This window comes from Mus caroli, chromosome 14, assembly GCF_900094665.2.
Source record: "Mus caroli chromosome 14, CAROLI_EIJ_v1.1, whole genome shotgun sequence".
Classification (NCBI taxonomy): Eukaryota; Metazoa; Chordata; class Mammalia; order Rodentia; family Muridae; genus Mus; species Mus caroli.
The window spans coordinates 83,844,051-83,861,296 of record NC_034583.1 but is presented as its reverse complement, the minus strand read 5'-3'; the positions used below and the strand labels follow the sequence as shown (position 1 = coordinate 83,861,296).

The following is a 17,246-nucleotide window of genomic DNA, read 5'->3' as shown; positions in this document are numbered from 1 at the left end:
AGAGAGAGAGAGAGAGAGAGAGAGAGAGAGAGAGAGAGAGAGAGAGAGAGAGCATTTTTGTTAAGCTTTTAAAGTAGGAGTTAGCTACATTGCCCTTGGCTAGATCTTTGTCCAATATGCCATGCTAGTCACACAATGACTGTTTAGTCCTAGACAAAAGATCTAGGCCAGTTGCCCAGTGGGAAAAATGGACAAGGTACTAAACCTGAGGAAAATACACATTTAAATCTTTTTAAAGATGCCCCTTAACTTTTTATTTTTTTATAATCTTTTAAATAAACTAGTGATATCTATTTAAAAATGCCCTAGAAATAAGCACCATTCTATTTGAGATGGGGATTTTTACCCGGGGAGGAAGATGGTCAGTAAAAAGAATTGAAATGGGGCTTCTTCGTAGAATTTGTCCTGATTCATCACTGCTTGGAGATTAGACAATTTAGGTCATCAATGATTTGTCTGGAGTCATGGGTTAACATGACTCCTTACACTGAAATTACAAGCTTTTTGTTAGTGCCTAGAGCATCATTCACTAGAATACTCTGGAAATGTTATAATCTTAAACGTTAGAAAACACTGGAAATTACAATCTTAAACAGTATATTCTTAAATTGTAGTGAATAATTCTATGCTACGTCTTCTTTACATTGTCTAGTCAGAGTTGTAATTAACTTTGAGGAATTAGTGAAGTGTGATGGAGAGATGTTGACATACTAGTTAACGCCTGTCATCTTCCTTTATGTTTTAGTTGTGTTCATTTTCCTCTGTGGACCCCACTTTCTGGACTTTTATATTTTCTTGAAAAGCTATAATTTTCTTGCAAGTGAAGTAAGAAAGTAGACTCCAGCATAGGATGAATTAAAAATACTTGTTATGCCTTAAAGTAATCCTATTTTTTCAAATATATTAGATATCATTTTTTATTACTTTTATTATTTTGTAGTCCAGTTGTTGTGCCCCTCCCAGTCTGTCCTACTACTATTCCTCCTCCAATTCCTCCTTCCCCTGTCTTCAAAAGGATGCCCCTCCATACTACCCACCAGGCCTCCTCGCTACCTGGGGCCTCACATCTCTGGAGAGTTAGGTGCCTCTTATCTCACTGTGGCTAGACCAGGCAGTCCTCTGTTGTATATGTGTCTGGGGCCTCAAACCTGCAAGTGTATGGTGTCTGGTTGATGGCTCAGTGTCTGAGACAGATCTCAGGGTTCCAGGTTAGTTGAGGCTGCTGGTCTTTCCATGGGGTCAATATCCTCTTCAGCTTCTTCCCATCTTGCATTAATTCAACTACAGGGGTCCCCGACTTCAGTCCATTGGTTAGATGTTTAAGTATCTGTGTTTGTCTCAGTCAGCTACTTGTTGTGGCTCTTACTTATTTTTAAATATTTAAAACTTGGATATTTATGTGTAACTAAATACATTATGCCTTTTAACAAATTACTATGGACAACTATTGCTGAGTAGAGAATATTTGGGGAAACTGGATTATAACTTATGTTCTTTCTACTTCTAAACACAAATTCACAACTTACACATACCTAAATGGTTGCAAGAGTATATCCACTATTCTTTGTTTTTTTCAACGTGTAGTATTGAGTTGTTAACACTGTGCATTTAATAATTCATCATTTTTTGATTTTTTAAAAAAAGTAAATGTAAACACTGAAGATCCCTGCATGTGCTGTAATAAGGATCTAAAACCTACCTCTAAAGCCACTGTGATAAAGGTTTTGTTTCTCAGTATGACAAGGAGACTGTAGACAATTAGAAACTGCATGATGTGGGAAATAGCAAGAACATGGAAGGCACACCCTGCAGGAGAATATTGAGAGCTTTCTTCTGACTTATTTGTATTTTGCTTTCTCAGGGCCACATCATAAGAAAGATTCATCTAGTACATGTTCTTTATTGTGATGCACCCCTTGGGCAAAGATACTCATGTTAGGGTTCTACTTCTGTGACTAAACAGCATGACCAAGGCCTCTTTAGAAAAAAAATGCATTTAATTTGAAGGCCCATCACTCAGGAATAGGCTGTATCTGTGATCCATGCAAGGAATCATATATGAAGGAAACTTCCAGTTTCTTTGAATATTGCCTAGCTGCAATCATGCAGAATCTTTACTCTCTTCCCTCTGTTATTCACCGCCACTGTATTTTTTGTTCTATTTTTATTCTTTGCTAATTTCATACTGGTATCATATATAATGTATATAATATATTCATTACATTTTCTTCACCCTTTCTTCCCTCCAATACCTTGATGCCCCCCTTCACTGTTCCATCCCAAATTCTTGTGCTCTTCCCGCAACCACACACACACACACACACACACTTGAGTCTATCCAATGCTGACTGCACACTCATCAACTTGTTCTATAGGTTCTTTTGCCCTTTAGTCATAGATTTTTGGCTTCATTAATACTACCAAGCATGACTTACATCTTGCTCAGATGGTTTTATTTTATTTTAAAGATGTGACATTCCTTTTTATTCTTTCTCATCCTCCCTCTTCCCCCAAATCTCCATTACTTAGAAATATTTGTAAAGACTGTTCTTAAAGAAATTCATATTTTTTGTTGACTGTAATGAGACAGTTCTTCCAGGAAGAGAAAGAAGCACATACTTGATTTTATTATCAGTTCATAGATGTAGATGTGACCCAGGAAACCTCTTACAATGATCAATATTTTAGTTTCTCGGCCATGTATAAAATTAATGAAACAACTTTAATCATATTAGAATATATTGGAATTTTAGGTTGATTGATTGTGTCTATGTTGGGGGAGGTCTGTGTATCTGTATGTGTGTGTTTGTACATGCATTTAGGAGCATATATATATATATATATATATATATATATATATGAGCATGCAAGTGTCTTACATCATATGTAAATATCAGAAGATAACCTAGGTCTTCCTCTTCATCTTTTACCTTGTTTGAGGGACTGTCTGGGTGTAGTTTGAAGTAGCCTACATCAGGCTACCTAGTTCCTCAGTTGCGTAAGAACCCGGGGGTTACATGTGTGCTGTATTACGTTCCTTCATAGTTTTTAGAATTCAAAGTTGTAAACTCACATTTGTCTAGCAAGTGCATTACCTGTGAAAGCATGTTCCTAGCCCCTCTACTGGATTTTAACTGAATTTTGGTATGCATTGTATATTTGTATTAAAGTGATACATTAATTATAGTATAATTAAAATAAGTTCTATTTGTAGTAATATGTTATAAAAGTACATGACAAAATATATGATGTTTAGAATTTTAATAAACTTCCAAAGCTCTGTTACCATTATTAAGTACAACTTTGAGAGTGGACCTAAATTCATCAATGAAACAGTTATACTTTGAAGTGATTCTGAGTTAACTTATTTTATTATTGTTGTTCTATGTTAGTTTTTCCATGTTTTATTTTTTTTCTAAAATGCCAAGTTTAAACATGGAAGTAGTATAGTGGTAAGATTCAGTGTCTGAAAATTATGGCATTGCATTATTTTTTCCTTTATAATTTTAATTTAAAATAAAGTTTTCTTTACCAAAGTCACTGTTGGCTATATGATGTGCATACTTTATACATTTCAGTATGGTTTAAATGATGGGGAAATATTGAACACATATAAAAACCAAAAAAAATATTTTAAGTAGAATTAAATCTTGCAATAGATTCTTTTGACTCAGAGATAAAATCATTAGTTACTGCTTTATTGGCAGACCACTAAAGCAAGTTTAACAAAGAGTAATGGGCAAGGTGGTGTTCAAAGGTTTGAAGTTTTCACATCTGTATCTCAAGCACACTTGGCCAACTGTTCCACAAATAAGATGCATACCTGGCGGTTTTATCATACTGAATAATTTTCTTTCTAACACTAGACAAACATCTCCCATTTCCCAATAACTGTAAATCAGATTTCCTTAAGATCTGAATCTATAACATGGAAATAAAAGTATAATGAAAATAACTTTGTTAGTATAAAAGTAGTCAAAAACTATTATATAATCATATCAAAACTAGACTGTTACTGTTACAATTAAGAATTAATTCTTAATTTGTCTCGTGAAATATGAATAGTTAAACTTTGTATCTTTAAAAGTTATTTTTAATGTCTTGCTTAATTATGTACAAACTAGCAAATTATATTTAGTTTGTGAAATCTTTGCCTACCATATATCTCCGAATTGACATGAAAGAATTTATGATTGCTATTCGCTCAAGGAATCATTCCTGGGGCTAAATGTGTTAATGAAGTCTTAGACTACACAGTCTCAACCCCTCTTCAGTCTCTTGTCTAGAAGCAAGTTGCAAGTTCCAAGTTCAGCAAAATTTCGAGGCTGGCAGTTATAAAGTCGTCATGAACTCTACTATTGGAACCTTTATGGGTCATTCTGTCACAATTTAAATAGAATGGAGTTATTTGATACATCTTGGCATCTTTTATCCTTTCAAACTGCATATGAATCACTCAGGTATTTATTCATTCTGCAAATACTGATAGCACTTCAAGTGTGTGTCAGCTAGCTCATGAGGTTGAAGAGATAGATATTAAAACCACAACTGACACCTTAAGCAGGTTGACACTAGAGTCAAGGACTTTGTTGTAATCTAAAGCCCATCTTCTGAAGGCCCTTGAGGCAAATTTTAGGAATATATGACATATTTCTTGTATGACTATAAGATAAATACAAAGCAAACGAAACATTTCAAAATGAGGCATTGGCTACAAGTAGCAAATTAGACAAATGCTAATGATAAGTATAAAAATTATGTTTTATTATAAAATAAGTATTGAGTGAGGAATGAGTGAAGAGTCTGTAGATGAAATTGTACTTTATGACACAGTAATGTTTAAATAGAAATTGTCTAATTCTGTATATATGTACATATATGTGTGCTTTTATATGTGGGAGTGGCCACATGTGTATGGGTGTATGTCTATGTATGTGTGCCTTTGTGTAGGTATATGTGTTTCTGTGTGTCTATGTATAGGTGTTTGTGTGTGTGTGTGTGTGTGTGCGTGTGTGTGCTTGTTTGTGTGTATATGATAATAGAACATATTTCTGGCTGTTATAAAGACCATATATAGTTAGGCAATCACTGAAAATGTCAACATATTTGTAGCCTACACTACCATTGTCTTGAGAACATTGATTTCAAAATTCCAAAATAAAACTACAAGTATCTGTGTGTTTTACGGAAAAATTAAAATTTAATTATATCTAATTAAGTGCAATAAATGACACATCAGTGGTTCAAATATGTATCTATGAAAGTGTGTAGAAAGACAAATTGATACAAGATTTTGAATAATGGGCCTACCAAAATAATGTCTACTTGTATACCTCAGATAAAGGAAAAGAAAGAAATGGAAGTATTTCTGGACTGTAGCCTTTATCACTTATTAAAAATGTATACAGAAAAGAAGTTAGAGACTATGAGAGGAAAACTCAGATTATAATTAGGTTTTGAGGTTTGTAATATTGCACAAAGTTTTTTAAGAACAAGTAATATGAACCTATATAATTAATGAAAAAATAAAAATGTAAAGGATGAATGAGGTTTTGGAGTAATTGTGACAATTGGAAGACAAAGGAACTAACTCTATGATGTAAATCAGACAACAAGTCACTAGGATGGAGCAGTAATATAAAGTTAAGAATGCTAAAAGTGGGAGAAATAGTTTATCCCAGGAAAAAACCACACCAATTCATTATCCAGTACCAAATGGGCAGCCCTGTAAGCATACACACAAAACATTAGAAAGACTGACATGTTATACTTAGAAATACATATCTATATCCATACTATTTTCATGTAACAAAAATATATGAAAAGGGAGATCAAAAATTGGAAAGAGGGATTTTTAATTCAGCAGAACAATTTTTGAGTATGCACAATTGCAAACAAATAAGTCAGTAATATTTTGCATTTGGGATTCTTTTTAGGTCAAAGTACCATGCATTAGTCTTGTGGAGAGATTTGTAGAGGGAAGATGCCTCCTAGTGTAAACGTGGGGTAATTTCAGGTTATGATGCTGTGCTGTGTGGAATATCATCATTTCCATAGCTGTTGTTATGGGATGATTCAAAAGGTCTAAAGAGAGGAGCACTCATAAACATTTTGTGCAATATTTTAGGGGAGAAAGCTTTCTTCATACATTCTTCGGATTCAAATAATTTGGACATGGTTAAAATGAAAGATAGAGAGTAACAATTGAGTGACTCAGTAAAAATAAACAGCATATGAATCTCATTAGCTAACAGCAAGGTAAACTTCTTATATCTTAACCCTAATAAAACTATATATGTCAGGACCAAAGGGAAGGGAGTCAATATACTATTTATAAAATAAAGCAAGTACATTCAATTTCATCTTTATACACATACATTTATAATAAGAATTAATGAATTGGATTATGCAAAGCTTTGAAAAAAAACTAAGTATTGGAAGCAATTGAGCTACTTTTCTAAAACATTTCAACTATCCTACTGCTATTTTGACATGAATTTCTGCTCGTAGGCTTAAAAACATAAAACCTGATGTCATTGGTAAACACAGATGCCCATATTGTTATAGGATTATGGCAGCACTGCCAGATAAAAATCTTTAGGCAGAGGAGGATTCTAGAGACTTTCCCAGGGACCATATATGCTCTCCAATAAATATGCTGAACACATAAGGAAAACCTTCAGTGGCCTAGAATGAGATAAAAGGATGGATTTCCCAAGAGAAGAACAATTATACTACAAGAGATAAGGGATCAGAAACTACTTAAAGATTCAAGATACGGAGCCTAGCTGTCTAACACCTACCTTCCGGTCTGCTTGTTTTGGTCTTGCTGTGGAATGTCTTATTTATTTATATTAATTTGCTTTCCTAATTAGTCTTATGACTGAAATACACACATTATTGTCATTTAATTTGAATTTCAGATTGGCAAGGAAATATTTACTTAGTGAAAGTTTGTGATGGTCTTTATAATTTTTATATGAGACAGATATAAGTAAAAGTGTTGATATGACATTGTTATTTAAAAATGACCATCAGAATTTTAACTAAGTGATTCACATTATATACAGAGATTTTTGTATGCATAAAGAGCAAATATTCTCCCATCCTAGGTGTTTGGTTTGTAAGCATATTCAACATGCTAAATTATTAGATCTAAGATAGAAAGTAACTCTATGTTGTTTTCTTATTCTAAACATAATTTGATGGTTTACAAGTTTTTATATATGATCTTTTAGAAATTTTCTGAAATTGATGCATTTATATACTATATTTTCCTTTCGGGATCAAATGTCAAACTATTGAGGTCTAATGATGATGAAGGAACCATATGTCAACGTAGCAGAAATATACATGTGAAAGGGGAGGGGCCATGCCATGATGTGCTGGTCACTACATTAAATTTCCTTTCCAAATGGCTGTAGAAGTAGAGGAATTTATTTATGTCTTTGTATTCCATCGTGCTTAGAAAAACTGAATTTAAAATGTGATTAACATAAGTCCTTTGAAGATTTACATGCATTTAGTACAAAAAAAAAAAAGGTTTTGAAATGTAACGTACAAGTGATTTAGTGTTTCTGTAGGGTTGACCAAAGAATTTCCACATAGAGTTATAAGGAGATTTGAGTTAAATATCAGATATATGAATGACAAACTACAGTAGATGAACCTCTCTGTGGATTCTGATCTTTCACAGATATCTTTCTATTAATTAGCTGAAACTTCTTAATCTTTTACAATTCAAAATGAATCGTCTTAGAAGTCAGTTTTGCAGAATGAAATGTACTACACAATGTGTGAATTTGTCATCTAATATCAGAAAACAAAGTTCATGGTCAAAACCTGTTAAGTGAGCATTGGAAGGAACAAACAAACCATGAGATTTCTAAAGTGCAGACATTAGTTTTATTGATTTGTTTTTTCAGTTTGTTTTTAAAACAAATGTGGTTGGTCACTGGAAAAACAAAAACAAAAACAAAAAATCAAACAAAAACATTCTCGATTAGGAATACCACAAGAAAACATGAAAAGCTTTTAAATATTTCCATGAATGAGAAAGGAAATTGCTTTAGTCAAGGTAGACAGTGCATTATCTTTTATGCATTTTAAGATACAGCCTCGGACTAAGCACAGTATACCAATTGTGAAGTCATTCCCGGGACCAAAAATAGATGTGAAGATCCTAAAAAGCAACAAGCTGCAGGTTAGGAAAGGTGCTATTTTATCTTAGAAGTGGCGCTTCATTGGAATGCTTTCTCAAAGGCCTCATTTTATGGGAAATGTATTTTTAAATTAAGTCAAAGTGGGTCCTTATTCAAAGAAGGATGTTGAGTTCTGATTTAAGCTGCTTAGGCAATAGCTATAGAATATCCAACAGTAACTCTTCAGTAATCTCTCCTAAGTCATAACTATTGTGTGCTGGAAGATTATGATTTAAAATAAGAAGTTCAGGTATTTTGAGCCAGAAATACCAATACTCCACAGGCAGTAAAATCTTGACATAGCAGTAAGTAGCATAATAAAAAGGGAAGAGAAATTGGTCTATATTCTATCAATTTTATGTCTTACTAGCACAATCAGAAAGCTTTTTGGTACTTTACTTCATTTATTGTTCAGAAAGTGGGTGAAGTATGAAAGTATTTTACCCAATGAGACCCTAAGAACATGTGCTTCAGAAACAAGCATATTGAAGTTGACAGGGGCCCTGAAATTTTCAGGTGTTGTGCAGTCTCCCACTCCTCCTTTTGCCTCTCTCTGGCTCTTTAAGATAAGAGTGTGCATATCCTCAGAGCTCTTGCCTCTAGCTGCATATGTAGCAGAAGATGGCCTAGTTGGCCATCATTGGGAAGAGAGGCCCCTTGGTCTTGCAAACTTTATATGCCTCAGTACAGTGGAACATCAGGGCCAAGAAGTGGGAGTGGGTGGGTAGGGGAGCAGGGCAGGGGGAGGGGATGGGGGACTTTCAGGATAACATTTGAAATGTAAATAAAGAAAATATCTGATAAAAAATTAAAAATGTAAAATGGAGTGTGTATATCTTAGAGAGATGATACTAGGTACATCAGTAATAACATAAGGGCACTGCAATTAAATGAAGTCTGACAAACACAGAAAAACATGGGAGCCAGTAATACTGCTATTCAGCAAATAACTGCTAGCTGTCCTTACTGGTTCTGTGCCTGCTCTTTTAAATTTATACATTTAAAATAAATTTACATCTTCACATATTTTAAATCATGCCTTTGTAAAAGAATGAAATAAGCCTTTGGAACCTATAAAATTCCCATAATTAGTTGACAATTTACTTGAAATTAAGTAAAACTTATACATTGTTCAATTAGAAAGCTATTAACAAATTAAAATGGGAGCTGGAGAGATGGCACAGTAGTTAAGAGCACTGACTGTTCTTCTAGAGGTTCTGAAGTTCAATTCCCAGCAACCACATGGTTGCTTACAACTATGGGATCCAAAGTCCTGTTTCTGATTGGCTTGAAGAGAGTGACAAGTGTACTCACATATATAAAATAAGTAAGTTAGGTTTTTTTTTTAAAAAAAAATCTTAAAATGGATAAGAGAAATGTGAGTTTTCAGGAGAAATATCCCACTATTGTCTTTATGCTAATCTTTGCATAATTCAATTTATAAATTATTTATTTAATTAGATTAATATGTAGCTATATTATAATAATGATAATCAGGGGTAAAATAAAATTACATTGAGATAAGTATAAAATGAAATACTCACTTTTCTGCTGCCAATAAGTTATGTTAGCAGAAGAGAAATATTATAATCATAAACAGTTTATATTATGTTCCAAATATTAGTGACATAAAGGCAAATTTTCTGCTTTATTTGAAACACATTCCTCCCCCACCCCAGTTTCTCTGAATTGCTCTTTAATTGTTCACAAATTACCTGAAAGCAGTTTATTCCTGGTTCCTTAGTTGAAAGCTTAGAAGATATTTCTTTTTTTTTGTTGTTTTCTGGAAGTATATGGGAAGTTAGAGTATGGTGCTGCCTGTTTTTCATGTGGAGATCACATGGTGCCCTTGCCCTCCACAGTAAGCGATATGACCCTGACTTATGTACCACATTCCCAAATATGGTTGCCATGAAATAAAACTACAAAGCAAAGGCAAGCTGGAGGGATCTCTTAAGCAAGACTGTGATAGTTCAAGATGGCATCATGATTCTTTCTGTGTTTAGCACTGACAGGCACATTTTTCTTCTTCACACAATTCGAGATGCTGATTTTGATGTATAATACTGTTTAGATCTATTTCCCCTCTGCTATATAAGCGATTGCTTCGTTTTTGTGTCCTATAGTGGAATGGAGGTCAAATGAACAGCATCCTAAAGAGTCCCTGGGTTTGATTCTGCACCCGAATGCTACCTCGGAGAGTCTGCTGCTTTTGAGAAGTTTGACAGAACTATCTTCTATTAGCCTTTAGGGTGAGGTTCAAACTCTGTCCGTTCCTTTCACCTCTTTCCTAGCACTATTAGTTTGGGGAATTGGAGGTTTGAGTGAGTGATGTGACCTGCCCTCTCGTTCCCAGCCAGTGGAATAAACCGTTAACCATCCTACTGCTTCTTTGTGCTTGGAAAGCAAAACTGTTTTCTCCTATATTAACTTGGACTCTTTCACTAATTAAGCAGATATTGATATATTTATAATATATGTCAAGTTTTTAATGGTCTATACTAGAGGTCTTAAATTTTATACTATAAAACAGTTGCTCTAGATAATTAGAATCAGATTATACAAAACTCCAAAGAATTTAAGTGCTAAAATAATAAGAAAATACTGTATAAACTTATAAAAATTAACTACGATAGATATATAACATTGAATTCCACAGAGATATTGTATTTTATTAATCTGTTTATTGTTCAGTTCTTGTGAAAATATACCTGCATTGTATTAAGATATCTATTCCACAATTCCACAAAACATAGATTGTAAGAAACTCTATAACTTAAATTACTCTTCCAAGAAAATATGTCTACTATTTATGTTCAGTTAAAATTCACTGGATATATAAATAAATAAATTTCAGTTTGTTTTAGAAAACATTTAATAATTCATAGTATTTCATTAAGCTTTTCTTTTCTCATCTGTCTTTTGAAAATATGACTATATTAACTTGACACTGACATAATAATAATAAAATAAGTTGTGAAACAGTCAATGACCAACTCTACTCCTCAAAGATCTCTAGCTTGTTCAATTGCAACCTAGATATACACACATTCATAATTGTTTTCTATTCTACAACAACTTATAATATGAAGAATATCATATTTGGAATGTGGGCTTAGTTTCCATTGGCCAATCAATCAAAGAAATACTGAGACCAATTAATTGGTACTGTGAGAATAGAGAAATATAGGTGCATATTTTATGCAATGAATATATGAGATATAATTAAATAGAGTAGCATAGAAATTGATAGTGAATTTTAGAGTTATAATAAATTTGTCAGTGCTACCAGCAGTTTACATTGTAAAATCCCTATATAATAGTTTACTGTCAACAACTAGCTTCACTGAAATGTCTTTAATAAAAGAAAAGCAAAGAGAAATACCTAATATATAATACTGTTGAAAAATATTTTGCAAGTTCAGAGATTACAGGGGAGCACCACTACATCGGGTCCCTCCAAATGAATATAACTTATTATTTAATGTCATATTGAAGAGAAATAAGATTTTTTTAATTTAAAGTGGTTAGCCTAAACTCTAATGGCAATTCACCCTCATAGGTCCATTAAGAGAACTGTAACAGGAGAATAACACTATTACTTAGTTAAATCTAATTTCAGCTAAACAATGCTCACTTTTATATTGACTATGAGTGACATAAGTCATATTTATTGTAAAGTATTGTTTTGGTGTATCTGAAATTGCAATTTAGCAGAGTATTCTTTTCCATTGGACAGTCTCCTACCTGCTTGAAATGTTAATTCGTGAGTAAATAACAAATACAAGAATATTAATGGTGTACTAAGAAGTCTACAGGGAGGAATTGCAACCTCGAATCGGAAAGATTATTGATATGCATTGATATCAATGGTCTGCATACAGCCAAAGAGACAGAGGAAGACCTTGTCATTTCAGCTTCTTTGCCTCAAGGTGCATGTTAGATCCATTATATCCTGACATACTCTTGAAGATGTGAACCCGCTTGTTATGCAGGAAAAGGATTCTACTTATAAAAACATCCTCAGACTATGATACTTTGAGCTAGAAAAGGTGGGGCCGCTATTCTGTGGAAACAAATCTTCACAGTCTAACAAAGTGCTGTAGAAATAAAGCAGAGACTTTCTAAGCCAGATGTGACACTCATTGTCTTTGCACCATCAACTTTATTAAGGTAGTGTATGGAAAACATGCTTATTCATCCGACAAAACTGATGAATAAAAAAAAATCTTTAAATAAATAATCAGAGTGCCAGTTTTTCTGAATAATGTGCCATGTGGACACTTTGTTTACTGTTTAGCTGAAGGCTATGTTGAACAAAGAATGGCAGCCAAGTAGACACTAACTTTTAAATATAGATGAGGGCTTATTAGTAAGCATGGAGCTCAATATTTCTAAGATCTGCTTCGAACATCGCTCCTCTATTTTTTTCCTATCTTCTGTGACATTCCTTCAAGAGCTTATATTCTTCATGGGTGTTATTTATTGCTATATGGTCACAAAGGTAACACAAATGGTCAGTCCTTCTGGTACCACAGGAGGTACATAATATTAGATGATTCTTTTCATTGTCATCAGCGGGGCTCCTCCTCAGATATTCCATGACTCTATCCAGGATACCAAACGATGGATCACTTCTGTTGTTCATTTAAAACAGAAAATCTCAGAGATGGAAGAACGAAGGATGATACTTTAACTACTTTCACTGATTCAAACACTATGTTTTCCTCCAGAGCTACTTACCTCATAAACACACTGTTCATTTATTGTGTCTTTATGTCAAATGGCTGGACTTTGTGGCTGTCCTTAAGAGGAAGTAGTTCCTCAAAGGAAAAGGTACCACGAAAAGGGGGGCATTGTTCATCTTACCAACAGACACATTTTTATAAAAAACATCATTGAAAATCTATTTGAAAAATTTACTGATAATGGATAGTTTTCTGGATAATTCCATTGAAAGCCATTTATATATTTCCCTTAATAGTCTACATTTCTATCAGTAAATGCAATAGACCTTAATGATACATAACATATTTAATGCATTGCTTACACACTTCTGGTAACCGCTTAAAACCTCAGCAGTCACCCACTTCTTCATTAATATTATTTTAAGCTTCATGATTAAAAAGAGTGTGATATGGTAAGTTAAGTGTAAATATGTGTACAATTTTAAAAATGCAATGCTTACTTTCTAGTAAGTCCATAGAGACTAGCTTTTATAGGTAGGTAGCAGAGAATTATTAGTTAATAGTTATTAATTAGTTAATAATTTCTATTAGTTTGAATAGAAATTATTTCTTCCAATATTAAAAAGAGGTAATGGGAATGAATATACACAGTAGCAATAATTTATACAGCTATATACACTTTTCACCTTTTCACTCATGCTTTTAGAATGTTCTTCATGCAAGGAGCATGAGAAGTACAGAGTATCATAGGCTGAGTCTGTGTGGCTTGAAAAGAGTAGTATTTCAACCCCAACAGAATTCTCTCTCTCTCTCTCTCTCTCTCTCTCTCTCTCTCTCTCTCTGTGTGTGTGTGTGTGTGTGTGTGTGTGTGTGTGTGTGTGTGTGTGTGTGTGTTTGTCTCTCTGTTTGTCTGTCTGTCTGTCTCTGTGTGTGTGTGTGTGTGTGTGTGTGTGTGTGTGTGTGTGTGTGTCTGTCTCTGTTTCTCTCTCTGTCTCTGAAGCTTTCTAAAGGTCTATGCTCAAAGCAGGATGCTGACATATGATTTTCAGTACTCTGTGGACTTAGTAATGCCACAGGAAAGGTAGAAAGACAATTTAAAAAGATGTTTACAATACATTATGAAATTATCTGTTAAATACTCATAGTTTTTCCTTTTCTAATTGGTTTCTATAGATTGTTATAACTATTAACAGAACACAGGTATTTGAGTATACAATCTGATGTAAATGAATGAACAAATATTTCTGATAACTTTTAGTAAAGTACAAAGTGAATAAAAAGCATGAAAACATAACCCAGATGCTTGTCCATATGCACTGGAATAAATGGTTATTTGAATTTAAAATTGTACCCAAAACCCATTCATTGGCCTCTGTTTACTGAAGATGAATATTAAACCTGGCTTACACTGAACATACTCATTCTCAGTTTCTCTCATTATGTTGCAGTTGGGCAGCATCTTCCTCTATAAGGTCTCCTGTATTTTGCACTAACAATTCTCACATGCCCATTCTTGACCACTATGCTGAAACTTAAAGAATAGAGAATTGCCTGAGAATAATTTGCAGTCGCAATGCCAAAGCTCTCATATAGTAGATAAAACATGTGCTTCCTCAAAATGTTAGAAGAAAAACATATAATTATAGTCTTGCTTGAAAAGCATTTTAGTTTATATTTTTCTGTCTCTTTTAAGAAATAAGAAAAATAGTCATTAGAAATAATAGCAGCAGAATAAAACATGATTTTCTTCTTTCCAGAAAAGCATATTTAAATACCAGATAACATCTACTGCTCAACAATTATTCAGTAGACTCTAAACTGTAAATATTTGTGCTCTTAATTGTCTCATGAATTTTAAAGTCAAGGATTTGGTCATGAGTTTTACAATTATGTTGAAGATTATGAAAGTGAAATGACCTTGGAAATCTTGCAAGACATATGTTAGTCTTGATCATTCCAATCCAAGAAATTCAGCCAACATAGAGTAGAAAAGTTGCTTAACTCCAATCTAAGATTACATGTTCCCTTCAAGTGTTAACCCCCCTGGTGTGTGTGCATGTGTATACATGTGTGTGTGTGTGTGTGTGTGTGTGCATGTGCGCGTGCACTCTTGTGTGCACATATATGCACGTACTGATTTTACATTATGTGCATGGGTGTTATGCTTGCATGGAGGTCTCTTATCACATTGCATGCATTCATTGCAGAAGGCAGAAAAGGGCAATGGATTCCTTGTACCTCACATTACATATGAGTATGGGTTACATTTTGTGTCCTAAGAAACAAACTTTGGAAGATCAGAACAGCATTCAGTGGTGTTCTTAGCCATTGGTCCATCTCCCTTGATAATCCTTGGGTTTTAATTGCTTACTAAAGTTTACTAAAAACTTATGTATGCCCGAAAAGAAAATGTCAATAATACATGGCCTCAAATGGATGAATACTATCACTGAGGTAACCTTAAGCATTGAAATATAAGGTATTAAGTTAGGAGTCTTATTGTTCATGTGCAATCATTCAGAAATTACCCTTTAACTATATTTTTGGGGAAATTATATTAAAGACAGAATCAAACAGATGAAATTGAAGTACGGTATTGTGTTTTTAACTCTTCTTTTCACTGATAGATATTATCTAATCCAAGGGCTTTTACAAAATGAAAATAATAGTACAAGGTAGAAAAATCCTTAATTAGAGCTTCAGAAATGGATCAGCAATCTAAAACACTTAGCACCGAGTCAACCTACCTGAGTTGGTTATCTAAGTTCCTCATGGTGACAGAGAAAAATAACTCCAGTAAATTGCTATAATATTCTTAGTTGTTTAGGGGAAGTAAACTAGATATGAATATAAACCACTGATATTCTAAAATCTTCTCAATTAATCCATTAAGAGATACCCTTAATCTTTAGTGAGCTAAGTATTCTCACTGATGTATTTTTTTAAATTTTTCAAAAATTTCCATTTAAAGCAAATATATTGTTTCTATTATAAAGGAAAATAATATAGCTTTTCTTTCAGGGAGATGTGATGCATGTTTTCCAAATAGTATATATTTTTCAAGAAAACATATGTAGAAAGCTAATTAAAAACATACTTATTGAAAAATACTTATGATTGTCTTCATCTGCGATAATACCTTACATCTTGATAATTTATTTTGTAAATATTGATAATTAATTTTTTAAAATAATCTAAGTTTTGAGTTATACATAATGAGAAAAGTTAATTATGTATCTTTGTGTCATTTATGTAAAATAGCCATTGATACACAGACTAGTGGAGGATAGCTAGCTTTGGTCTAATTCAATGATACTGTGATTAGAAAGAGCAGTTCCATAGATGACGTGAACAAATCAGAGCTATTTCAGTTACCACTGTCAGGTAAATAATTACATGTCTGAATATATGAGCTCATTCTCTCATGGCCCTGATGAGGCTCTTATGAGTCATTTATATAAGATCTGGTAATTTCCATTTTCCCTAATATGTATTTTAAATTTAGGAGTAGACCCCAAGTTGTTTAATCTTCATTAATGTGCCATGCGCTAAACAAATTTAAACAAGCACAAAATTTTGCATGTTTAGATTAATTAAATCATTAAGTCAGGAGTTGCTGTGTTGCAAATACCCATTTGGCCTGGTTGAATTTATTATCTAATATCTGTGGGCACTGATTAGCAGTTTTGCTCATTATTAAACTGAACTTGTTGCATAAATCAAGGCCCTAAAACATTACTTAACGTGGTTGTTCCCTGAGCCATTTTTAACCTTTCTGGCTCAAACACTTCACTCAGTTTCAAAAGGATAAATATGTATTAATTTATCGAGCATAGGCTTGAATAAAACCATTATATCCAAGCCATTTCTCTCAGCATGTTTTTTTCTTAATATTGTCTATATTTAATTTATACTTAGGTATATTTAACTATCAGTTTTAGAATTGTCATGTTTAACTCCCAAAGCAAACAAAAATTAAAAACATATGTGCCACCTACATCATTGCCTTACAAGAGTTACCTGGGAACAACAAGTAGAAGAAAAATGTCCATCTATATCCATGGGAGTGGCCTACGAAAGAATATATGTGTGCTCTAAAAAGCAAATTTCAAATAATTTTGTTAACTTCAGTCATTTAAAATGCTTTTCGTGTTAGAGACAACAATTTAGCAATGGAAATATTTTTGTCACATCCTTGAAACTACTTGATTCATTCAGAATGTTAAAATGATGCATATGAAATTAGATATAAAAAACAAATAACACATATGTAGCAATGTGCATTTCAAAGAAAATAACATATGTGTGTGGATATGCCTTTTCGAATATTTGGATTTCAGATAGATAGATAGATAGA

The 17,246-nt window shown here is 33.2% G+C and overlaps 1 protein-coding gene across 5 annotated transcripts in view; it reads left to right on the top strand.

Moving 5' to 3' along the window:
- The window catches only part of Pcdh9 (protocadherin 9), an 844,061-nt gene that overhangs the window by 555,804 nt on the left and 271,011 nt on the right, over positions 1-17,246 (top strand). Inside the window, exon 5 of one of the 5 annotated variants that reach the window (XM_029469350.1) lies at positions 10,328-10,685. The exons of the other annotated variants lie outside the window; for them this stretch is intronic. Coding sequence (XP_029325210.1) covers positions 10,328-10,452 — 125 coding nt within the window. The 3' untranslated portion in view covers positions 10,453-10,685. Of the gene's footprint in view, positions 1-10,327; positions 10,686-17,246 lie in introns of those variants that run through there. 5 annotated transcript variants of the gene reach the window in all.